Consider the following 22976-nt stretch of genomic DNA (forward strand, 5'->3'; position numbering starts at 1 on the left):
TACGGTATTAGGAACATACTAATATTTAATATGTTTACCTTGAGGTCAATCTATACTTAACAATGTAAGAGTCTACTACCGGAATAAAAGAAAGAGAGCCTTGATTTCTCCAGCGTGCCAAGAGTGGTGGAAGGTGGGAGAGACAAAAGAGGGTCCCTTGTGTGCATATGATTAACCCAGAGCAATCTAAGGTGAATATGGGATAAATTCATAAGAAGAGGGCAGGAGGCAGTGTGACTTGTGGTTTTAGCCTGTCATTTGTACCATTTGAGACATCTGCCCGTCCCTGTGATGCTATATGAAAGAAGAGCATTGCAATGAACAGTAATGGCTAAGGATCTTGACTAAGTCAAGTCACTCATAGGAAAGATACACCCCAAACCAGCTTTCTTATCATGTAAGATGTTGGCCTACAAACCCAACCTGCAACCCGCTATTAAAGAAAGCAGTTACTAAAGACATTAAGAACCCCCAGTCTGGGTGGTAGGCCAAGCTCATCATGTCTTCCAGTAAAGAAATAGAGAGAATCCAGTGCATAGACAGACAGACTGACTGACTGACGGACTGACTGACTGTTTGGTGTGTATTTACTGTGCACTCCTATTGTTCCCCAGGGCCTTAGTAAGCTAGTGATCATGAGGGGCTTTTGTGCCTTCTTTTAAGTATTGACCATTTCCTTGGCTTACCCCAGCATAGTCCTAAGCATCCAAAAGACAAGGTTTGTTTATCCTTCGGTTACTTGGAAGTCTTTATGTCTGCTCTTTTAATTACATCAGTCTAATTATGAGGGATGTATCAGTGAATTAGAGGGGCATTTTTGGAGTTGTCCATCCGCCTCCATCTGTCACCCCTTTGCTCTGTGTTTTCTGTCCATTGATTTCTTGCGCAGGTCACCCCACAGTGGAAAAGGCTGAGCTCAACTAAGAGGCTGAAGAAAAGATGAGACAGGAGTTAACCTGGGCTAGACTAGGTGGGGAGAGGGGTGCCCCCGTCACATTGGCTCTGAAGTTCTGTCTGTCATCATTTCCCTTTGACATTGATCTGTCAATCAGTGTGATTTGGCAGGGACTGGAGTTTTCAAACCATCTATATTATGGCTCTCTCTCTCTCTCTCTCTCTCTCTCTCTCTCAAGAGCTGCGGACTGTTTGATGGAAGAGTAGGTTACACATAAACACATAGAGAAAGTCACTGAAAGACACTTCCACACTGAGGAGAACAAGTGCCACCTGGTACTGCTTCTGCTCCACATCGGCCTATGCCACTCTTTCTAGAGAGGCGTGGCCTCGCTCCTCACCATTCGAAGGTTCACATCCTCCTCATCAAGAGATGAAGAAGTAATCGGGCATTGCTCCTTGCATTATACACTTGTTTCAAACGTTCTTATTAATTTCTTCTCAGCAACAGAGGCTTCGTTTTGCTGATTTGGTTTCTTTCAATCCAGAAAGGCTTAGCCTAAAGGTAGCTCCCTGAGCTGTACTTTTGGAGACTCTCCAGCTCTTTGAAGCTTGGCCCGCCTACCCGCCACCATCCTGATCTGTGCTTTAGCTGGTTGGCTAAACTGACCCCATCCTCCTGTCAATCAAGTCTCTATTGTATAAATGTCTACACGCCTCGCCACCACGAGAGCAGATCATGCAGCAGCTTTGGGCTTCACCAGCATCTCTGGCCTTCCTTGTTCAAATACTGGATGGAGATTTGTGGCTTCGCCCCTATGGCGTACATGGTTGATTAACTCAGCTAAATAATTAATATTGGTTGGCTTGCTTTATTTTTCAGCGTGCTTTGTTAGAGCACAGTACTTGCCATACTCCACAGCTAGCACATTTGGCTTAACATAGGAGTGTGAATCAGAGTTTTGTAGCCTCTTTGAATAGTTTTCATGAGCTCTTTGAGGTTTTTTTGTTTTTGTTTTTGTTTTTTTGAATCTCAGTTGACATGATTTTGGAGTCTAGAAAGAGTGCTTATTCACATAATAACTCCCTTAATAAACAGTTATGGATTGAGGTGTGAAAAAGATGTAGGAGACTATACAGGCCCGTGGTCCTGTCTTACGCACTTTTTGCTATTTGTAGTCTAGCTGTGGATGTCCTTCAAGGTCTAGATTAGATAAATAGGTAACTGCAAGCATACAGAAAAATTTTGAGCTAGCATAAGAATTCTGTTCAAAATAATACTAGTTTTTTGGGGGAGGGTAGAGGGGAGAAGTATTACATCTAAATATCACTGAAGAAAACCTGCAGATGGAATTACTTATCTTGTGGTAAATTTAGTATGTTGAGGAACTTCTCATCACAGCTGTAACTTAATGTCTTCCCTAATAGCAGTGGAAGAGTACCACTGTCTTTCTGTCCACATCCACACTTGTTACCACCTGTGTCTTGTTTTGTTCTGTTGCAGTCTTCTCAGTAGGTCGGAGATTTTTCTTTCACTTTGTATTCTTCCAATAACTGACAGCACAAGCCACATTGCATGTGTGTATCCACTGCTTTGAACTGAATCTGACCTGGAGATTCACCTTCTAGAATACTTTCCCATTCTAGTTGGGTTTTTCTACCTGGGTTATGGATTATGTTGCTCAGATGTGTCTTCCTTATCATTTAACGGAGCCATCCCCACACTGGTGACTGTCATCTTTTTTTTTCCTGACAGAAACCTTGGAAACATAGGCATAGCCCGAGTCTAATGGACTGTAGCCATTTCTTGTGCAGTCTTTTGGTGTCAAATCCAAGAAGCCATTGCGTCTTCCAGGACCACAAAGAGTCATTTCTGTCTTTTCTAAGAAGGCCATAATTGTGACTTAGATTTAGGCCACAGTGCTCAGATTCATTTTCAGTTAGTTTTGTATATGTAAGACGGGTGTTTCATTTCTGATAGTATAGGTCTACTTGTGCATTTGATGGTACCTGTCAACTCCAGTACTTCTGTGTTTGGCAAGATGTATTAAAATATAAAAAGTGAGAAAGGTGAATCACCCTTTGTAGCCTCTTTGAATAGTTCTCCTGAGGGTTTTGGAATCCCAGTTGACATGATTTTAGAGTCTAGAAAGAGTGTTCATTCCTATAGTAACTCACTTAATAATCTGTTATTGATGAGAGGCAGAGAAGATGAGGAGACTGATGGCCATCCCTCAGCCTGCGACTATGGAGTTGTCTTTCCGCCATTTTTCTCTTTCTACTCACCAAATGGCCCTGGCAGTATTCTCAAAAACCTGTGTACTGAGAGTTCATTTCTGAGTTCTAAACTCCACACGTGTCATGCGTATCTTTACACTGGCACCACACTGTCTTGGTCACTCCATCATTGGGTCACCTTTGGAAATCAAGAGGTGTGAATCCTTCAACTTCCTTTTTCCTTTAATCATTATTTTGTAAATTCCTAATTATGTTTCCATAAGAGTTTATGAAAGCAGAGTCAAGTTAAACACAAGAATGCGGTAGGATTTTGATACGGTTGGCATTGGGTATTCTATTAATTTGGGGAACATTTTTATCTTAATACTGCCTTTTAATCTGTGTCTGTTTATCTAGAACTCTTTAATTTCTTTAAGGAGTGTATTCTTTAAGAAGGTTAACTTCAGAGTATAAGCACTGTACTTTTTTTGTAAATATTCTTTCTAATTCGATTGGGAAATGGGATTTTTAAACTTTATTTTATGAGTGCTTATTGAAATTGTATAGAGATCCAATTTTCATATATTGCAGTTTGTCCCTGTAACCTTGCTGAAGTCATTTATAATATCCAATAGAGTTTTCAGTGATTTTCTGTCTTCAAGATCATGTCATATACATCTAGATATAGGATTAATTTTTCTTTTCCACTCTGATGCCTTCTACTTATTTTCTTTCCTTGATTGTCTTGGCTAGAACTTCAAATATAATGTTAGTCTGATGTGCTAAGAAGAGGTATCATTGGTTTTTTTCTTGGTTCTGGGGGGAAACTTCAGTCTTTCACCATTGCTAAGTATGATGTTATTTGTGAGTCCTTATAGATTATTGTGCTGGCTTCCTTTACCCACTGTGGAAAAAAAAAACACTTAAGAAACACAGATTAAAAAGAAAAGACTTATTTTGGCTCATGGTTTCGTGTTCATTGTCTGGCTACATTGCTCTTAGGGCTATGGCAAGGCAGAAGCATCAGGACAAAGAGGCATAGCAGCCAAAGATCACGAGAGAAAGAGGACGGTCCAGGGATAAGATACACCCCTTAAAGGCATGCCCAAGTTTCTCTAGCAAAAGTCTCCACTAGTAGTTCATTTGGCAATGACCTTAATGGATTAATCAGCTGGTGAAGTTTGTGTCCTTATAAGCCATGTGCATCTCAGTAGCCAGACCTTCACTGCACAGTCCTAGGATGCTGGGAGAAATTGAGTATACAGTGCTGTTTACCAAGTTAACAATGTACAGTGCTGTTTACCAAGTTAACAATGTACAGTGCTGTTTACAGAGTTAACAAAGTTTCTTCCTATTCCTTACTCTTGAGTGTTTTGTTTTGTTTTTTTTTTGTTTTTGTTTTTTTTAATGGCAGAGTTTGGATATCCTTTGGGTATTTGTGTATTCCCCATCATTTGAGAAGGTGCTGTAGTTGAGAGTTGCGGTCCTTTATTCAGTGGACACGTCTTATGGAAATAGCTGATATTTTAATAATTAAACCCATCTTGCATTACATAATAAATGCCAGTTAGTCATGGTGTTTAATCCCATTTATATGTCATAGGATGTGGTCTGCTAGGAGGATCTTTGAGAATGTTTGTCTCATTCACAAGAGATATAACCATCTATAGATTTGTTTTCTGGTGGTGTCTTTTGTCAGGTTGGAATTGGTTTTCAGCAAAAATCTTTGGCGTTGTAAAATATCGAACTATTTTAAATATTGAATTGTTACTCTCTAGCAGAACATAGCCAAGAGACAGACGGTAGAGTGCAAGCTTTCTGCTGGTGGGCTGTGGTTTTTATTTCTGCCATTTGCTAGATATGCAATTTTTAAACAAATGATCCAGAATTCGCTTGCCTCTAAACTCATGATCGTACCTCCATCATAGGAACTGGAGACATGGCTCAGAAGTTAAGAGCACTGCTGCTCTTCCAAAGGACCCAGGTTCAATTCCCACCACACACGTGGCAGATCACATATGCCTATAACCCCAGTTCCAGGGGACCCAACACCCTAACTTAGTCATACATGCAGATGAAACACCAATTCAAATAAAAAATTAAAAATAAAGAGAGCTGTGCATCATAGCTTTGTATTGAGATTAAACAAAGTTATGGATGTTGATGGTCAAGAACTAATAATTACAAAAAACAAGGAAAGCATACCAGCCGGGCAGTGGTGGTGCATGCCTTTAGTCCCAGCACTTGGGAGGAAAAGGAAGGCAGATTTCTGAGTTTGAGGCCAGCCTGATCTACAGGGTGAGTTCCAGGACAGCCAGAGCTACACAGAGAAACCCTGTCTAGAAAAAAGAAAACAAAATAAAAAACAAACAAACAAACAAAAAGGAAAGCATACGAGAGGAACAGAAAAGCCCGCCGAAAGCCCTGACTAAACCTTTGGAAGCAGGAACCAAACCCAGTGTGGGAACAGGACGGTTATTCAAAGAGAGTTATTTAGCAGCGTAAATATGATCTTGTATACACATGAGTGTCATGGTCCTAGAGCTGCCCATTAGGTGGGAGGAAGTCAGTGTAGACCCTGACAAGCGGCATTTCAGCTCCTCTGTGTGAACAGGGTAGCTGTGTGTTTTGTTTTTATGTCACTGTGTGCTAGTCTCTCTGAGAGTTACAGTCAGTTCAGTAAAAAGTTTCCACCAAACTATAACTTCCTGCTGACAGAACTGCCTAAAGGCTGTCTCAAAGGCACACAAAGACGCCACTTAAAAAATGACCTCAAATGTGCTTTGTTTGGTTATTATTGTTAAATATAATTACATCATTTCCTCTCCTTCTTTTCGTCCTTCAAATTTCTTCCCATGTATCTCCCTTTCCACCTTTGTTCCCTCTTGAAACCATGGCCTCTTTCAAAGACAGACAGACAGACAGACAGGGAGAGAGACAGAGAAAGGGAGCATACAATATAAATACAACCAACTCAATCCACCTAGTGTTGCTCTTATGTATTTGAATTCAGAGTTAACTACGTAGCATTGGATACTCGGGGAAGATTCTTTCTCTCCTCTTAGCATCTTTGTTGTAGTGTGTGTAGTTCTTTGCGTATGGGTGGGTCCCCATGAGATACGCCCTCTCCCACATGCCTCCTCTGTTTTGACTCTTTGCAGAAACAAAGCCAGCCTGCGTGTTCAACAGCGTGGAGTATTACGACGGAGACATGTTTCGAATGGACAACTGTCGGTTCTGCCGATGCCAGGGGGGTGTCTCCATCTGCTTCACGGCGCAGTGTGGGGAACTGAACTGCGAAAGATACTATGTGCCTGAGGGGGAGTGTTGCCCTGTGTGTGAAGGTGGGTGAGCTCCCTGCAGGCTGTACAGTTCAGAGCTTTTATTTCAAAACCAGTCTAATTTAGAGGAATCTTAAAGAAGTCCCTGGGTAGTGAGTGGTCTCTTTTAGATGTTGGTAGTGACTTGGAAATACTTCCCTGAGGAAAACTCTGCTTTGAGCACAGTCCTCTGTCACAGGTTCTACAACATGACATGTCATTTCCCTGGTTGCTTTCTGTTTCTCCCACACAGTTGTAGTGGTCACTAAGTACAGGGATCACTCTTTGGTCTACACCCTGGCGTTGGAATTCCTCATCTCCTGTTCGTGGATTGCTCAGCTAGAGTTAATACAGCCATCACCGTCTGTCTAGTCCAGTCAGCTCAGACCCAGGACCCTACTGCCATTTTTCCCTGGAAAAGGGGTGTTAATTAGAGTCAAGTTGCAGATGGGTGAGGCAGCAGCAGCAGCGTCAGGACCAGGCATGTGTCACATGTGACTTCTAGGGGACGTGTTGATTCTGTATCCCTCTCTTGTTCAAGCAGTGGTATTTGCATATTCCTGCAGCAGACTCATCCCGCCTCAGCAAGTCATAAGTAGTGAAATTTCAGGCCTGCTACGTGATTTGCATCCACCACACCCCATCCCCTTAAGTACCAGAAAGCTGAAGTACATAAAAATCAAAGATAAAACTGACTTTGCAAGGATGCCAGGAGCAATGGGATGCCAAGAGCAATGGTCCAGGAATTCTTTCAGGCTCTTTCAGCCTGCGGTGTCATCTGACCACATACTGTTTTCAGATAGGGTCAGTCACTTGAACCGTGTTGTCCTGATTGTCTTTAGTCCAGAGATCTGTGACTGTCCTTCACTCACAAAGCACAAGGGCACAGTGGCCTGTTCAGTTCTATACTTTTCCCCTTAAAATCCGTTTGATGTCTGTGCTGTATTTATCATAGAGTCCTGATGTCCCGAAGTCCCTAAAGTAGGACATCTCTGTTCCTAACACCGAGAGCAGTTGTTCATAATAATGAGTCCTCTCCTTGCTCGGAAAAAAAAATATTTTAGCCAAGACAGGAGAAAAGTAGTTCAGGTTTTATGTGTCGCCGAGGATTTAAAAAAGAAAATCACTGCAGACTTTTAACTTTCCCAATTGATTGTTCTCTAACCAACCTTGGTTTGCAAAAGAGTCAGAAACTACATCACAGTTAGTGCTTTTAAAACAGATTGGAACCTCTATGTTCATAGTGTTACCGAGCTGCCTGCACAGTTATCTGATTACCTCCCCCTTCCCAGAATTCAGGACCAAGCTCAAAGCAGAGTGGCCTATGCATTGTAATATTTTCTTTGAAGGACTTGAGAAAGCCCTGGCTACCTGAGGGCTATAGACCACTTCCATCTAACTTGTGTATAAAACCCTCCGCCTCATTAGAACAAACGCTAACCTCTGAACTTGACCCGGGCTCTCTGTTCTTGTTGACGCCAGCTTTTACGTATTTTTAGTAAAAAGAATGGAGTAATCTTTCGATGGTTCTCCTTACAGGGGTACTTAGGGATATTTTTGCATCCACTATTTATGTTCTTGTCAATCATTTCAGAATATTCCTTTTTATGGTAGCCTTGTCTAATTCTGTCCTTCAACCTTGCCTGTTACTTAGCTGCCCAAATTATGGCAAGGAAAATGGTGTAAGTTCAGTCCTCCTCCGGGGGACCCCAGAGACCCATGGGATGTCCAGACCAGCCTTACCCTGCACAAGGCTGTATTGAGAACCTTATGTGTTCCTTCCCGGTATCCTTATGGACTTGTAGATATTGTCAGAGTGAGCTAACTTAGTTCCAGAAGCAACAGTACCATTCCAGTTCAGTGGACAAGCTCTTTCTGCCTTCCAGAAATCATGGTGTAAACTATTTAATACTAGCATCTCAGGAGACTTTCTCAGAATCTCAAATGGGCCTCTGTTTTCCAAGTACCCGCCCTTGTCTCTGTCCCCACTTTTTGCCCACCTGAGGAGCAATGGCACCTGCATACCTGTTTCTAGGTCACGTTCATCCTGATACTAATTTCAGGTTGAGAAGGTAGAAGTCCGTTATGACCGCTGCCTTTGGATGTCATCTCAGGGACCCCTTCGTGTTAGTCCCCGGCTTCCACTGATAGGAGATGGAATAATGTTGAGGGATGGAGACGGGAGGAAACTGTCTTCAGGTGCAGGTACAGGCAGAGGTCAGATTCGCAAGGCTTCATACCATTCTGAACTCATGCTTTGCTCTAGATCCCATCTATCCTCTTAACAACCCTGCTGGCTGCTATGCCAATGGCCAGATCCGCGCCCACGGGGACCGGTGGCGGGAAGATGACTGTACCTTCTGCCAGTGTATCAACGGAGAACCTCACTGCGTGGCCACGGCCTGCGGGCAGAGCTGCATGCACCCAGTGAAAGTGCCCGGGGAGTGTTGCCCCGTGTGTGAAGGTAAGCACTACAGTTCTAATGAGCATCTGGCACACCTCCTCCTGTTGGAAGAAGTGTTGGCCAGTATGGTCTCGTTTCCCTTTTTTATGTCCTTGGGTGTAATGTCTGCTTCGTGCCGTTACCAGTTGCAGGCAAATTTATTATGCAGCCCAAATTCGTCATTAGGGGGAAGTGTTGCAAATTTAAAATGAGAGTCACATGGGCCTTACTCTATCATTGCGTTGTGCTTGTCTGAATACATTACACAGCACAAGGATGCTTATATTTTGACTCAGTTCACTGCGAGCCTACTTAATACCCAAAGGTCAAGACAAGGAAATAAAATCAGGAGTTAGAGCTGCAACTTAGGTACCGCACGTTCAACTTGCGAAATACCACGTAGCTGAAGAATGCTGACTGCCAGGAGAAAATCCCAGCATCCCCAAAGGCAGGTCACACGGGCCTGTGCCTCATACTGAGCACACTTCTGCCTGCCTCTAAGGCTGACATGAGGCTGCTGGGTTCTCTAATTCTTTGCCTTCTAGCCTGGCTCCCCACATTTGCTGTGTCTTTTCCTGCTCAGGACGAAGTGGCTGAGGCGTGCTAGGTGCCTGTCTCTGAGCCAGCTGCTACCCAGTTCATTTTCTGTACTGTGAGAAGGTACTTTGCAGACATACTTAACTCACCATTGCCAGTCCCCATAGGAAAGGACTGTTTATGCTGACACAGCCAATGGGGGAATCCATGCTCAAGAAACAGTTTTGCATAGTAAAATAAAGGATAGAAGTCAAAATGTATGTTGAAAATGGATCCTTGTAGAATTTGTAAAACACACAGTTAAGATAGAAAATGATCTAATTAAGGTCTTTTTAGTATGAACAGTGTGTGTGTGTGTGTGTGTGTGTGTGTGTGTGTGTGTGTGTGTGTTAATAGGGGAAACTCCTCCAATGAGGGCTGAGTAACGCACTGATCTATGGGCACAGCAACATATCATCAGGAGTCATTCATTGGATTGCTGTGTTCCTTCAACAGGATAATAGTACTAGGTTTGTCCCCTAGGCCCATGACATATGGTATCAAGAAATCCTTTGGTAGTATCTGAATTTTAGTAAATTAAGCATCAGTTTAGTGAATGGAGTCATTAGCCTTAGAAGGACTAGATTTGCTTAAGACCTTAAAAATCATGGGTTTTGTCTTGTTTTAAAAAAGAATGGAAGCTGGAGGACTCTTGAATTGTTGACATCGCCAGCCCTGCCACTGTTACCTACACAAAGTACAGCGGCCAACCCTCTGACTCTATAGCTTCCAGGAGACAGATTTGCGCGGACCTCCCCCCTCCCCCACCCCCCACACACACAGCATTTTGAAGCTACAAAGAGGAACGTGTGCAAAGATGTACTGTTAGACTGGGCTAATGTGGAAGTGCCCAATCCTAAGAACTAAGGCCAGTCTGTTGTCAACCTGGACTATTTATATCCCAGAGATAAAGATGGCAAAACAAAAACCATAATCGCATAGCCCAGTTTTCCAAAAAAAAACAGCCTTTCTAGCTTCAAGTGGCACTGCCTAGATCCAAAATGAAACTTGTAGAGTTTTTTACCGGGGGTGGGGAAGGTGTTCCCAACAAAAGTAAGTGGACACAGCCACCAGAATATGTGTGCAGTTGATCTTTTAGTCTTGGGTTGTAGGTGCCTGACTGGCCACTGTTGGGGGGGGGGGGGGGGTCACTTCCTGTTTGGGTTCTGTGGCATCTGCACAGAGTTCTGACCTAATTCTTGACACCTTAAGAAAAGAGTTATGTGTGAGTGAGCCATTAATACGAAAGCTTAATGAAGAACCACCCTCCAACCTAGACGAGACAGAGGTAATTACGAGACACTCCAAAGAGCACCCTGGGGCTGAGTTTTCAATTAAACCAGGGAACAGAGGAGACATGGGCCATGCTGAGACGTTGGGGGTGTGAGCATGACACCTGTACCAAACTTTGTGCACCCTTTGTATGGCTCCGTGCTGAAGGCCTTAGTGTCCCATCTCAGAGATGAGGACATGAAGGCTTAGTGAAATTACCTAAGTTGCCATCACATGGCATAGTTGAAATCCCATTTTTATTTTGCTTTTCCTGCTGGCCTTGAACTCTGTGTTTCCCCTTGCTTTATGAATCTTCACCCATTCCTGGCTTTTGGCCCCATATCAGGGAAAGACAGGAGTGGAGTGGTATGGTAAGAGATCATTTGCAGTTTGGGCAATTGCTATAACCATTTGGGATATGATTGCCCACAGACCCTCACCCATAGTTCATAACCCTTAGAAGCAGGTTCCCTTGAGACTCAGTTAGAATCGCCTTCTCCAGTCTCCTGCCTCAGCAGCCCTCTCTGCCTTGACAAAGAATGCTTGGTCACCTCGAAACTTCTGCTGGCTCCTCCTTAGTCTCTATCTGTCTTAAGCAAACCTTTCACAAGATTGTGTTTTCTACTCCATAGAGAACTCACATGGCTTACATTTCTTGTTTTAGTTTTTACTTGAGCTGCGTAGCAACCTTGGTCTAGGATGGTATTAACTCTCCAGTGATTGCCACTGCATGGTGTAATAAAGGCAGAATGACTTTTTCATATTAAATCAAAATTCAGAGACTGATAATGAAAAGTTACTGATAAGTAATAATAACTATTACTAAAGATTTTTTTAAAGCCTATGAGATGAGAGGGTCTTATTCTATAGAGTCCAAGAAAAATATATGCAACCATTTGAAGACATTTTTCTCAGTAGCTATTCCAGTGCATTGTTAAGTGTAATTGTGAATGATCTCAGAATAGCAAAAGAACGGTATGGAATAGGAAAGTAGCAATAACAACAAAAATCCCAATGTGTTGTTGAATAATAAAGGAGCCATCAGCCCAGATCATTTACAGACAAACAGAATTACTGATGTGTGTTCAGCTCAGACCCGGAGTAAACTCCCGCGCACACATACTTGCATGACTAGAGACAGCCCTCACTTTTAGGCTTTGTCTCAAGGTCCACAGAATATAAAATTAGAAGAGTCAACCCTATACAGGTATTGTGGTTTTTAAATGTTGCTGAAATAACTCACAAATTGCCAAATACAGCATGTTAGGACCTCCAGGAAGAGGGAACCCTGGGGCTGTCATTGTCACTAAAGACTCCTACCTTCCAAGGAACACCATAATAGGCTACTCCCACAGGACCTGAACATGAATCTGGGGACCCTTGAAGACAAGGCTGTCACTTGACAGCTAACTTGACCGCAAGTCCTTAAGTGCCTTACAAGTTGGCACTTAAGTACTCTCAAACTGAAGTCTTAGCAAGTTATTGTCAACACCCAATTCGGGCATACAGATAAGCCTAAGCCATTCAGGCTGTAGGCTTGGAACTGACTGAATCCTCTGATTCTGCCTTGCTGGCTTTTCTCTACATTTCTTCCTGTTCACAAGTCTCGTTTGGTTTGTGGTTTGGTTTGGTTTGGTTTGGTTTGGTTTGGTTTGGTTTGTGGTTTGGTTTGGTTTGGTTTGATTTGGTTTGGTTTGGTTTGACACGGGGTTTCTCTGTGTAGCCCTGCTGGCTATCTTTCTGGAACTCACTCTTTAGACCAGGCTGCCCTCAGCCGCCCTCTCTGCCTTGACAAAGAGAGCTTTGGTCCGGTCACTGGAACTCAGATATCAGATATCCACCTGCCTTCGCCTCTGGGATTAAAGGTGCGCACCATCACACCTAGCTATTCTCATTAGTTTTAATTTCACTCAAAAAGAACTAAGGCAGAGAAACACATGGGATAAATATGAGGTTTGCAGTTTAAGTACATACGTGAAGGACCTTGTCCCTGTCTTTTTAAAACTCTAAATTTTTAAATGGAAAGGACAAGGGGATGGACCTCATCTTACATGCAGTCCTTAGTAACTAACAGTGCTTGCTCACCCACCATATGCCAGACCTGAGTATAGTGAGAGCAGCATATTGTCTGACCCTGAATCCTGAATGCATGTTCTAGGATTCCATGTCATGGGGCTCACAGCCTGGAGGTTATTTAACTAGCTCTGGGCCATACAGCAAGCATATAGCAGTCCTGTGGCCTCAAAGCCCAGCCTCTGGACTTTGCACACACACTTCCTCAGGACAGTACACTGCACCCCAGAGAGAGGCCACATCCCTGGTGGGCAAGGAATGCCCCGTGTTCTTTTGAATTATTACATGATGACTATATGTGAGTTGATGAATGATAAATGAACAGGGTCAGGAAGAATGGAGTAGCAGACCCAGTACTTTCCTCAAGGCTCACTATCTGAGAAATGGGCTAAGAAGAAAGGCTCACCATACCCAGAGTCAAGACAGCCATCTGGCCCCCAACCAGTTGAAGAAAGAACAACTTTGGATGCTCGTGTGAAACACATTTTGAACTCAGAATGCAATGCCTGACATGCAGTGGGCCTATTGCCCCAGGTGGCTTGGACTCACCAGCTTCCTTTTGCCTACTTGGAGGTTATGCCAGGCACACTGCTCTAGGCTCCCTCCCAGTGGTGACCCGTTAGGCCTCCCGGGACTGGTGTATTGCCTGCAGTTGGTTCTGTCCTGGTTCCCCTACTAAGGATGAGTTTCAGAGCTTCACTGAGGTGTCCCCAGGCTCAGGAGCCAAAGCCAAGTGTGCTCTTTGATATATGCTGCTTTTGGGGCACACTGTGTGTGTGCAGATGTCTCACTGTGGGTTACTTATTTACACAGGCAAGAATGATACCTTTATGCCACATTAGTCATTATTGTAATTATTAATGGTTTGCTCATTTCCTTCCCATCCTATCACATACATAAGCTGCCTCAGCCATTTGTTAATATCATGCAGAACCTATCTTTAAAGAAAAATAAAACAAAAAAATTTTTTTAGTTGAAGGTAAACTAAGACGTCGAAGCAAACATGCCGCTAAGATGTGCGATATACTTACTGAGTAAGAAAGAGATAACTTACCAGTGACACCCAGGACGAGAGATAAGAATTACAAGGTGACCTGAAGCGTGTATCTGCTATCTCATTTTGGGTGTGGTTGACCCACCCAGTTGACCACTGTGACCTGAGTGTCCTCCTGCCTCATGCAGAGTTTCCTGTGGGGGACAAAGGGATGATTCCTGCGACCTTGAGGATTTTGGAGGCAACTCCAGAGTCTATTGCTTTCCAAGAAGTAAGAACTTAGGTCACACTGTTGAATGTGGTATTCACCATTCCAATGGCCAGTGAGGGAATTTCCTTTCCTCTCCACTCTTTTATGTTTCTCTGATACCAAAGTGAAATTCAATGTTTGTCTCAGAGTAGGTAGGCAAAGCTATTTATAGGTTTTCAAAGTCAAGTACATGAGGGCCCATCTTATTATTCGGTCTCCATATTTGTTGTAAGTTTTCCCACAGTAAGTTAAAGCAGCCTTGTTTGTAGAACTGTTATCAGACATACTGCTGGGTGTCAGGCAGACCCTGTAACTCTGGTCACCTGGACTTCATAAACTCTTATAGAAGAATAAGACATGCGCACTGTTTGGGCCCTTCCTCCCAACCCCCAGTCTCTGGATTTAAGACGGAATGTGATTGAGCCAGAAAATCAACTATTTTTTCCTTACCTCCTGGCTATCTTGGATGTCTTACTTAAAAGGGCTCATCATGGTTTTGCCTGGGACACCGAGGATTAGACATTAAGCTTGTCTTTACCTGTATAGGGTTAGGCAACCACTTCACCTCAGCATCAGAAATCTCACGCCTTGCTCCTCCGGCTCACCGGAGGTCTGTGAGCTGTCAGTGCCTTCCTTAACCTCCGCCCTCACGGTCTCTAGGAGTGGTATGTTCCTTCTAGTGAATGTTGACAGTACAGTTTGAATCAAGCTGCCCTTCGAGTGAGATTTCAACTGGCCTGCCAGAAAATTCTGTACCAGGCACATATCTGGGTGGGAATTCCTTGAAACAAGAAAAAAAAAATGTTTCCAGCCCCGCCTTGGCCATCATGTTCCTTTCTGCACAGTATCTCGGTTGATTGAAGCTGCTGCTTCAGTAGTGGGGAGTGAAGGAGAGTTGGGCTGACCCCCAGAAGGGCAAGGAAGTCAGAGATGGCACAGTCACATGTCATTAGCATTCTGCTACATAACAGGGATCAAAACTCAGCTCATGGGTGGCAGTGTTTCGGTGCCATCGATGCTACTATTATTAGTAAGCCAAGAATAATAAAATACTTGTAATATCCTCAAGAGCGCTAGGCACGCTGTTTCATCTTTTAACTCTGAATGTCCTGGAAACATATTCCATAAATGGGAATTAAAATATAAGACAGTCTATTTTCTCCTTGTCCAAATAAGGTCATATGTTGGATGCCAAATGACCGTGTGTTACCCTAAGGTCTTAAACCTAAGTGCCAGAGCACTTCAGTCATAAATTTTTTGGTACTTTTGTTTTTTCTCTGATCGTTTAAAATATCTTGAGATAGTTAAGATAGTATTCCAATATAGATGAAATGGATGTAAAAGACCCTCCCCATCAAACTAACTATGACTTGTCAAATTTTATGATTTTTTTTTTTCATAGCTGTGCACATTCCACAAGCAGCTCTCTAGGTATCCATCACATATCATGGGAGCTAAACAGGTGTGAACCAACATGTGCAGAAGTCATTTAGCTGGGAAGACATGTTTATCCTTGCTCCCAGCCAGGTTGCATTGTCTGCTCCACACAGACAAGCTTGCGCCTTCTCCTTTGCACTTGATTTGAATAAAACCACCAGGGTGATCAAAGCTCTGCAAACACAAACGACTGTGGTCCTTCAGCTCTTCAAAGGCTTGCTGCCTGAATCACTCATACTTGTTCAGAGCTGATGCACAGGCGCTGCGTCTAAGTTCCCAGGTCCAGCAGTCAGGTCTGTTGAACATTTTCTGGCTGAAGCAGCATACGGGGGTGAGCTCCTCTCTGTCTGCCCCTCCTGTCCGCCTCCTGTACCTTAAACGGGATTATTGCTAAGGAGCCTCGTGGTTTTCTCGGGAAGACAGTAATAATTGTGTCTAATAGATCAGACCGGGCCTGCTAATTTTCATGTAATCAACAGAGGCAGGAAAACATAGTCTGGAATGCGAACTATGTGAATGAAAAATATTTAGTCATTCTTGAAATGATAGGAATGTTTTTCCAACAAGCTTAAATAAACACAATCTCTTTTTTGAGCCGGCGTTCAACTGTTTTTGGATAAGAGACAACTCTTAGGCAACCAAACAGAAGTTAATGAACGTTATTAGGAGGCATGCCCTTCAGAAAGAATCTCTTGCCCTTACAGTACGGCTCAGTCAGGGACAGAACTGGTTCCCTTTGAGCTTTTGTCAACAAAAGAGGATTTGACATTTTAACTAGTAACCATAGTTTCCAACATTGAAGAAACGGTGCTTTGCTGGCAATGGCATCGCTTGGCCTTCTTATGTTTAAAACCCTCACCTTCTGCTGCCACTTCTGTCTGCCTCGGTTCTCAGGGAAGGGCTGTCCTTGGCACATCTCTATTGAAAGCACCTAGAGGCACAGTTTCAGGGCTTCTGCTTGCTCATTGCCATTGAGACTGCAAGGCCTGCTTATTTAATAAAATTATTTTTGAGCATGGTAGCACTTGCACAGTCAAGTGTTCCTCCTTTCAAAATAATTATGCAAGCGACTTGTATGCCTGTTCTGGGAGTACAGTCACCAGGGGCTTTTTTGTTGGTTGGTTGGTTGGTTGGTTGGTTGGTTGGTTGGTTGGTTGGTTGGTTGGTTTTAGTGTGTCCGTTTGTTCGATGCTTCTGTTCTGATACTGACTTGTGCACTTGCACATCCAGTCAGCTGCCCGCTGCTTTCTATGCCCTGACTCTGAAGATTTACTAGACTTTCAGAAATAGCTGAAGTCGTTCATGTCAGCATGGGGGTGGGGATGGGGGGCACAGGTGATCTTGCTTGGTAAAACTGTTCAGAAAAAAAAAACAGAAAAGTGACAGTAAAATAAAGGCCCTTTGTCTTCTGTGACACAGTTAATTTGCTCAGAGAGTGGCTGAAGACAAGTTTCAAATAGAATTCTTAGCATGAGCTGCATTTCAGCACAGGCGTCCAGCCACTGGAAGTGAGTTCGACTTATTAATAATACTTATCTGTAAGTACAATTCCTGGCTCATTTCTTTAAAAGCATACCAGTTCACCTACTATGAAACACTCTTAGAGGCTTAGAGGCATGGACTAAAATGGGTGTGGGTGTTTGCTGCAACGTGGTTACAAATAAATAAGACCAAGATAATTTGTCTAGAGAAAGAATCTTTGAAATAGACATCGATCAGTACAACATAGTTTTAATCATTTAGACCTCTATCTCCGTTTATGATGACCCTGTTTTAAGCTGTTTCCAGGAACATTCTTCAGTGTACCTTACAAGACCAGAACTATTTCATATCATGAGGTCTATGATGGAAAACAGGGTACAGACCCCGAGAGATGGTCTCAAAGGCTTAGTAGAATGTGGTCTGTGCTTTATTTTACTAAATAAAATCCCATGCAAGCTTGATAGGGGCAGGATGAAGGAAAAGGAGTGTCTCCTGAAGTAGGACTCTTTCTATCTATGGGTGTCCTTCAGGGGCTGCCACGTCGGTAAGAACTGCATCAGTCAACACGTCAGCCTCTCAGATGTTCTCTGCATGCATTGTGAGGTCAGGGGTTGGACTATTGGGCTAAGTTTTGTAAGGCTTTCTATTGTTGTATTTGATGTTTGGTTCTTTCTTTCTTTCTTTCTTTCTTTCTTTCTTTCTTTCTTTCTTTGTCCTAGTTTGAGTTGATTATTCACACGCTAGCCAAATTGCAATTTTTCTCTTTATATCTGTAAGACGCCTGCTCACATGTTAAGAAGATTTCACTCTTGCATATCTGAGAGGTTGCCTTGATTCACCAGGTTGGTTTGAAACAGAGTCCACAGGAGGTATCCAAACCCATTGAGGCCACAGAATTTATGCTAACTGCCCATCAGAAATAAGATTGATCAAGAGGGTTCCTGATCTTGTTTTGTACCAATATCAAACACATTGAAGAAAACCCTTAGTCTTTGCAGGCTCTTGGTAGCCTTGTACGTGTTGAGGGGCTGCTTTTCACATCACCTGCCAGATCATTTGATAAGCCACCTCCTCGCCCAGCACCAGACCTCAAAAAGTACCTTCTGGAGCCTGGTCTCCTCTCTGTGCTCATTATGCGTATTGATGTTTTGCCTGCATGAATGCGTGTGCACCCCGCGCGTGCCTGTTGGGTCCCCTAGAACTGGGGCTGTGGAAGGCGGTGAGCCCAAAAATGGGTGCTGGGAGTTGAACACTGATCTTCTACAAGAGCAACACATGTTCTTAGCTGCTGAGCCATCTCTCCGGCCCCCCAGTACCTGGACCCGTAAGAAACCATGCCCACCCCTGATGCAACTGGAATCTGTGTTGACTCGTTGGTTGTATCATCCGAGCATTTGTGTTTCAGCCCTCTGTGTGCCTGACCGTGTGCCTTGCAGCACGACAGTAGTGGGAAGGCTGGAGCTCTTTCATCCTTTTTGGGGACCTGTTGGTTTGCATAACAGCTCACATCTTAAAAGGTTTCGAGAGACTCTATTTGTTAGTGAAGCTAAAATATGTTCAGAGATAATAAGCTATCAGTTTGAAATGGCCCTGGGCTTTGATTGTTCAGCGGGATCAGCAAGCTCAAATCCCCTCAAACCCGCGAAGTCGTCATCATTTCTGAGAACCAGGTTTTAAAAAGATTCCACAGAGCTTTATGCCAGATGACTTTAGTCGGGGTGGGGGCTCCACAGCCATTGAACTGGGAGCAAAAGCATTATTCTTTGAGTGAAATGTCCCGATACCTAGTCAAAAAGATAGCAGTTGAGCGTCCTCTTACTGTGGCCCTAAGCAGGAGATCACTGGCCGACAGAAACCAAGATCAAAAGACGGCTTTTAAACCTGTGTTTTCTTTTAACATCTTCTTTTGACTTGAGAATTACAGAACTATTTGCAAAAAAAAAAAAAAAAAAATACCGAAACAGCTTAAATGAAACTATGCTGAGTTTGGCCTTATCCCTGCAGATCTGTGAAGGGCCCCATCATGAGAGGAAGAACAAGGCCAGCAAGCCAGGCATATCACATTGTTTCAGCTCACCCCAGATGAGCTGACGACCAAGAAATTTCTGTTCTCTTGGAGACACCATAGATGCAGACAGACTATGGAACAATGACCTCAGTCTGCCACTCAGCAAAGGTGAAAGGCGCCAGTGGCTGGTCACTAACATGGTCCAAAGCTTACCAGACCATATGAAAAGACATCACAGAACCAGCCACATCCCGGATGCCTTTCTTGTTATGTGTACAGATAGAAAATGATGCTTCAGTTACAATGGGCTGGGTGCAGACAGTGAAACCAGCTGTCATACCACTTCCCAGCCACGCTTCTGAGGCCTGTCTAATTAATTAATCTGTGACCAGGTCCATTAGCATTGACCTTGCTACAAGCATACCATTACAGCAACAAGTGCTAGAACACGCAGCATGGCTCCTGTGTGCTGGGCTGGCTTGCTTTGCAAGCTTGCAGAAATATTGTGAGACGGAGGTAATGACTGGTCCCATTTCACAGAAGCCCAAGGAGATCCGTGTCACATACAAACTAGTAAATGGCCCAAGGACCCAGGCTGTAGTCCCTGACTCCAAATCTGTGACTTTAGACTCACACTGTAGAAGAGAGAGCATGAGGCAGGTGTGCTGGGAACCAGAAGCTGTTCTTGTCCCTGGCTGTGCTGTCACAGTTGAGGGCCAGCAACTGTTGTTTTGACCGCTGTGGCTTGGCTTTCTCTCTCCAGTCCTTTTCCTGAGCCTCCGCCTAGAGGTCTGACCTTGCTGACTAAACCATTGGGAAAACTGTTGTGGCTTCCCCTTGTTTGGGGGTTGGCTTCCTTTTTCTGTTCTTCTACCTATGAATAGCTCTCAGCCCCAAAGCCTGCCTGCTTCCCTTAGCTCTTGCCTTATTCCTTTCCAAACTTTAGAACACTTGAAATAATCTGGTCTGCACTCTTATTTTTCTCCCTCTGACTCTCGGGAGTCTATCCTCAGTACAGATCATAAATGTGCTGAGCAGTCCGCAAAGGCACCCATACTAACTCCAGGACAGTGAGTTTCTGTTGGTACTATAGCTGAGCAACATCAAGGAAACGGGTAGTCCTGGAAGTGAGTCCACCAAACAATTGAGATTGGGGAGGGGGGGGGTCAGCTTTAAGAATGTGGGCAAGAGCCCTTCAGCAGTAGTTTTTGTCCTTCTATGCCTTCTGCAACTGAACATAGATATGGTCATTGCAGGAACCCAAGTGCCCTCCCTGAGTATCTCATGATCTGGGCGGTTTCTGTGAGTTTTCAGAGTCTATGGGATTCACAGCAGCGCTCAGGTCTACTTCCCTGAATCAATGGCTCTCATCTATTAAGTGCCAATCGTGTATGTGCACAGAATAAACATCCTGAGGGACATACTGCCTGGTGCTTCTAAACAGAAGGCAAAGAGAGACTAAATTGACCAGGGACATTATCAACTGCAAGCCCTTCTTCATCAGATAGTACACCCTGACTTAAGGTGTGTTGCAGTGTGTAGGTGTTATCTTTCCTCCTTGTTCACTCAGTAATTAAATACGTAATCTAGACAATGTGCTGGGGACTGAGGTGATAAACAAGGAGTGAGACACAGTTCCTAAAGTCAGATATCTCCCCACCCCCACCCCCACCCCCATCGCCCCTTCCTCCCTGGCCGTCAGCCATTTCCTAAAGGATGGGTTGAGACTGTCACAATTCTGCCTATCTAACCCACTTGCCTGTATGTAATACCTCTATTATAGTGTGTGCACACACATGCCATATGCACTGTGGCATATTGTCAGTTCAAGGGTGCCAGGATACATTCTCTTTGAGAACAAACAATGGAAAGGCTATCAGACTCATGTAAAAGGTCTAGATTATTCTTGGAAGCCAGCGATAGTATTTTTAGTTATTTTAACTAAGTTAATTGGAAATGGTTTCCCCGCTCCTTATAGGAATTTCTTTTTTAATTTGTCTTTTGTGGTCATTTAATAATAGCCTTATAATCATACTACTGTCTTTTCCTATTAAATATGAGATTGGTAAAGGAAGAAAAATATGTCCAGTGGCCAAGATTCTTTTGAGAAAGCATACAAAGTTAATATGGGTCTAAAATAAATATATAGCCGTTTCTCTATCTGACCACAAAATAATACTGATCTTGGGAACATTTTCACAGTATCCATTTTAAAATAAAACAGAGAAAGTGCTCGCGGATGAGTGCCACAGAAGGACGAAGGTGTTGTTATGAGAAATATATACAAAAGGGAGAGGGAGAAGTCCAAGTGGAGTGCCTGGAAGAATTTAAAAACTCTCAATGTCAATTTTTTCCATGACTTAATGAGACTTTCTTAAGTACACATAAATATTCCATGGAAACTCCCACTTCCAGATTAGGGAATTTCTGTGCCCTGGGCTCTTTTTTTCCCTTTTGAGTTCTCTACATTAGTAGAATTTCCCTCTATCTTCATTTGGGAAAATTTTAACTTCACTCGGTGACTCTTCCCAGCCTGCAGTTATGTTGACAGCTTGGTGATTTATTTGAGTGGCATTGTGACTAGTGAGGGGGTCACATCTGAAAAGCCAAGAAGGTATCGAGAGTGACACATGAAAATGCAGAAAGACAGATAAGCTCTCTCCTCCAGTTCTGCCTTGGCCAGCTTTATCTCCAGTTTTATGGCCCCAGATGGGCTAGCTACCATTAGCCCAGAGGGACTGAAGGAGGCCTGATAGATTGAGCCACTGAACTGCCTTATAAAGTGAGGGGAGCTTTGGAATTTTCCCACTCATTGGCTGTTCACATGGCTCAACCGTCCCCAGCCAAAAGAAAAACACAGCTTAAGAAAGAGAGTGCTTGAATTAAGTCTGAAAGAAGAACGTGATGGTTCATTTTTCTCTCTCATAATCAAATAAGCAGGCTTGGGAATTTACAGAGAGAAGCTATGTAAAACATGCGAAGCATGATTTAAGCCCCAAAAGGAGAATTTCTAAGAGAAACAAGAGAAATTAATTTCACTTATCTTATTGCTCCTACTTGAAATTTATTTCACCACTAAGAGAATGTAAGACTGTCTCTGCCCTTAAAAAAAAAAAAAGTACTTTTCCTAGGAATTGGCCTGTAGTGAGGTTTTTCCAGAAAGTCTTTTCTTAGTATAAGGGTAGATGCAGATAGGAAGGCACAGGAGTTAAGGGCCCTGCTAGAAAGCTGCTGTTGACATGGGGCCCTCCAGCCTTTCTGCTCTTCGAAGCTTAGCTCCACATAGCATCTCTTCAGCAGACCCTCCTGATCTATCTAGAACCAGGTCTTTATCCGTCGGAGGCTATACTCTAGTCAGCCTAGCTGGCTGGCTCTGCATGCCACCTGCAGTTGAGGCTCCAGGATCATCACCCCTCCATCCCTGTACTGTTAATGAGGCTTCCCAGGGCTGCTAATCGGAAAGAGCTGGACTCATTTCTCAATGGTGATGATTCATGTTATTTGTGAGACACAGCCAGCTCCCAGTCATCAAGGTAATGAGAAGAACCTTGCATGGGTCCACTACAAACTAGAGGCTCAGTTGAGTAAAACAGATTAAAACAAAAGCACGCCCTAATATCCTCATTCCCACTGACATACCTGGGCATCAAGTAATTGTATCCGTTGTTTTAGAAATGGACCAGTGTGGGCTGGAGAGATGGCTCAGTGGTTGAGAGCACTGACTGCTCTTCCAGAGGTCCTGAGTTCAATTCCCAGCAACCACATGGTGGCTCACAACCATCTGTAATGGGACCCAATGTCCTCTTCTGGTGTGTCTGATGACAGCAAAAGTGTACTCACATATATATATATATTTTAATCTTTAAAAAAAGAAGTGGATTAATGTAATTAGCACACACCTTATCATGGACAAGGGTCAGAATGCATACTTTTTCTGTCTTACTCTTCTTCTTCCAGAGCCATAAAATTGTATGGCATGTATGCCCATTGCAGAAGTTTAAATTAGCATC

At 43.5% G+C, this 22976-nt stretch overlaps 1 protein-coding gene across 5 annotated transcripts in view; it reads left to right on the forward strand.

Moving 5' to 3' along the window:
* Crim1 (cysteine rich transmembrane BMP regulator 1 (chordin like)) overlaps window positions 1-22976 on the forward strand; it is a 176360-nt gene that overhangs the window by 106619 nt on the left and 46765 nt on the right. For all 5 annotated transcript variants that reach the window (XM_006524601.4, XM_006524602.3, NM_015800.3 and 2 more), the window contains 2 exons: window positions 6273-6455; window positions 8698-8895. In XM_006524601.4, coding sequence (XP_006524664.1) covers window positions 6273-6455; window positions 8698-8895 — 381 coding nt within the window. The remainder of the gene's footprint in view (window positions 1-6272; window positions 6456-8697; window positions 8896-22976) is intronic.

Source organism: Mus musculus, chromosome 17, assembly GCF_000001635.26.
Source record: "Mus musculus strain C57BL/6J chromosome 17, GRCm38.p6 C57BL/6J".
Lineage (NCBI taxonomy): Eukaryota > Metazoa > Chordata > Mammalia > Rodentia > Muridae > Mus > Mus musculus.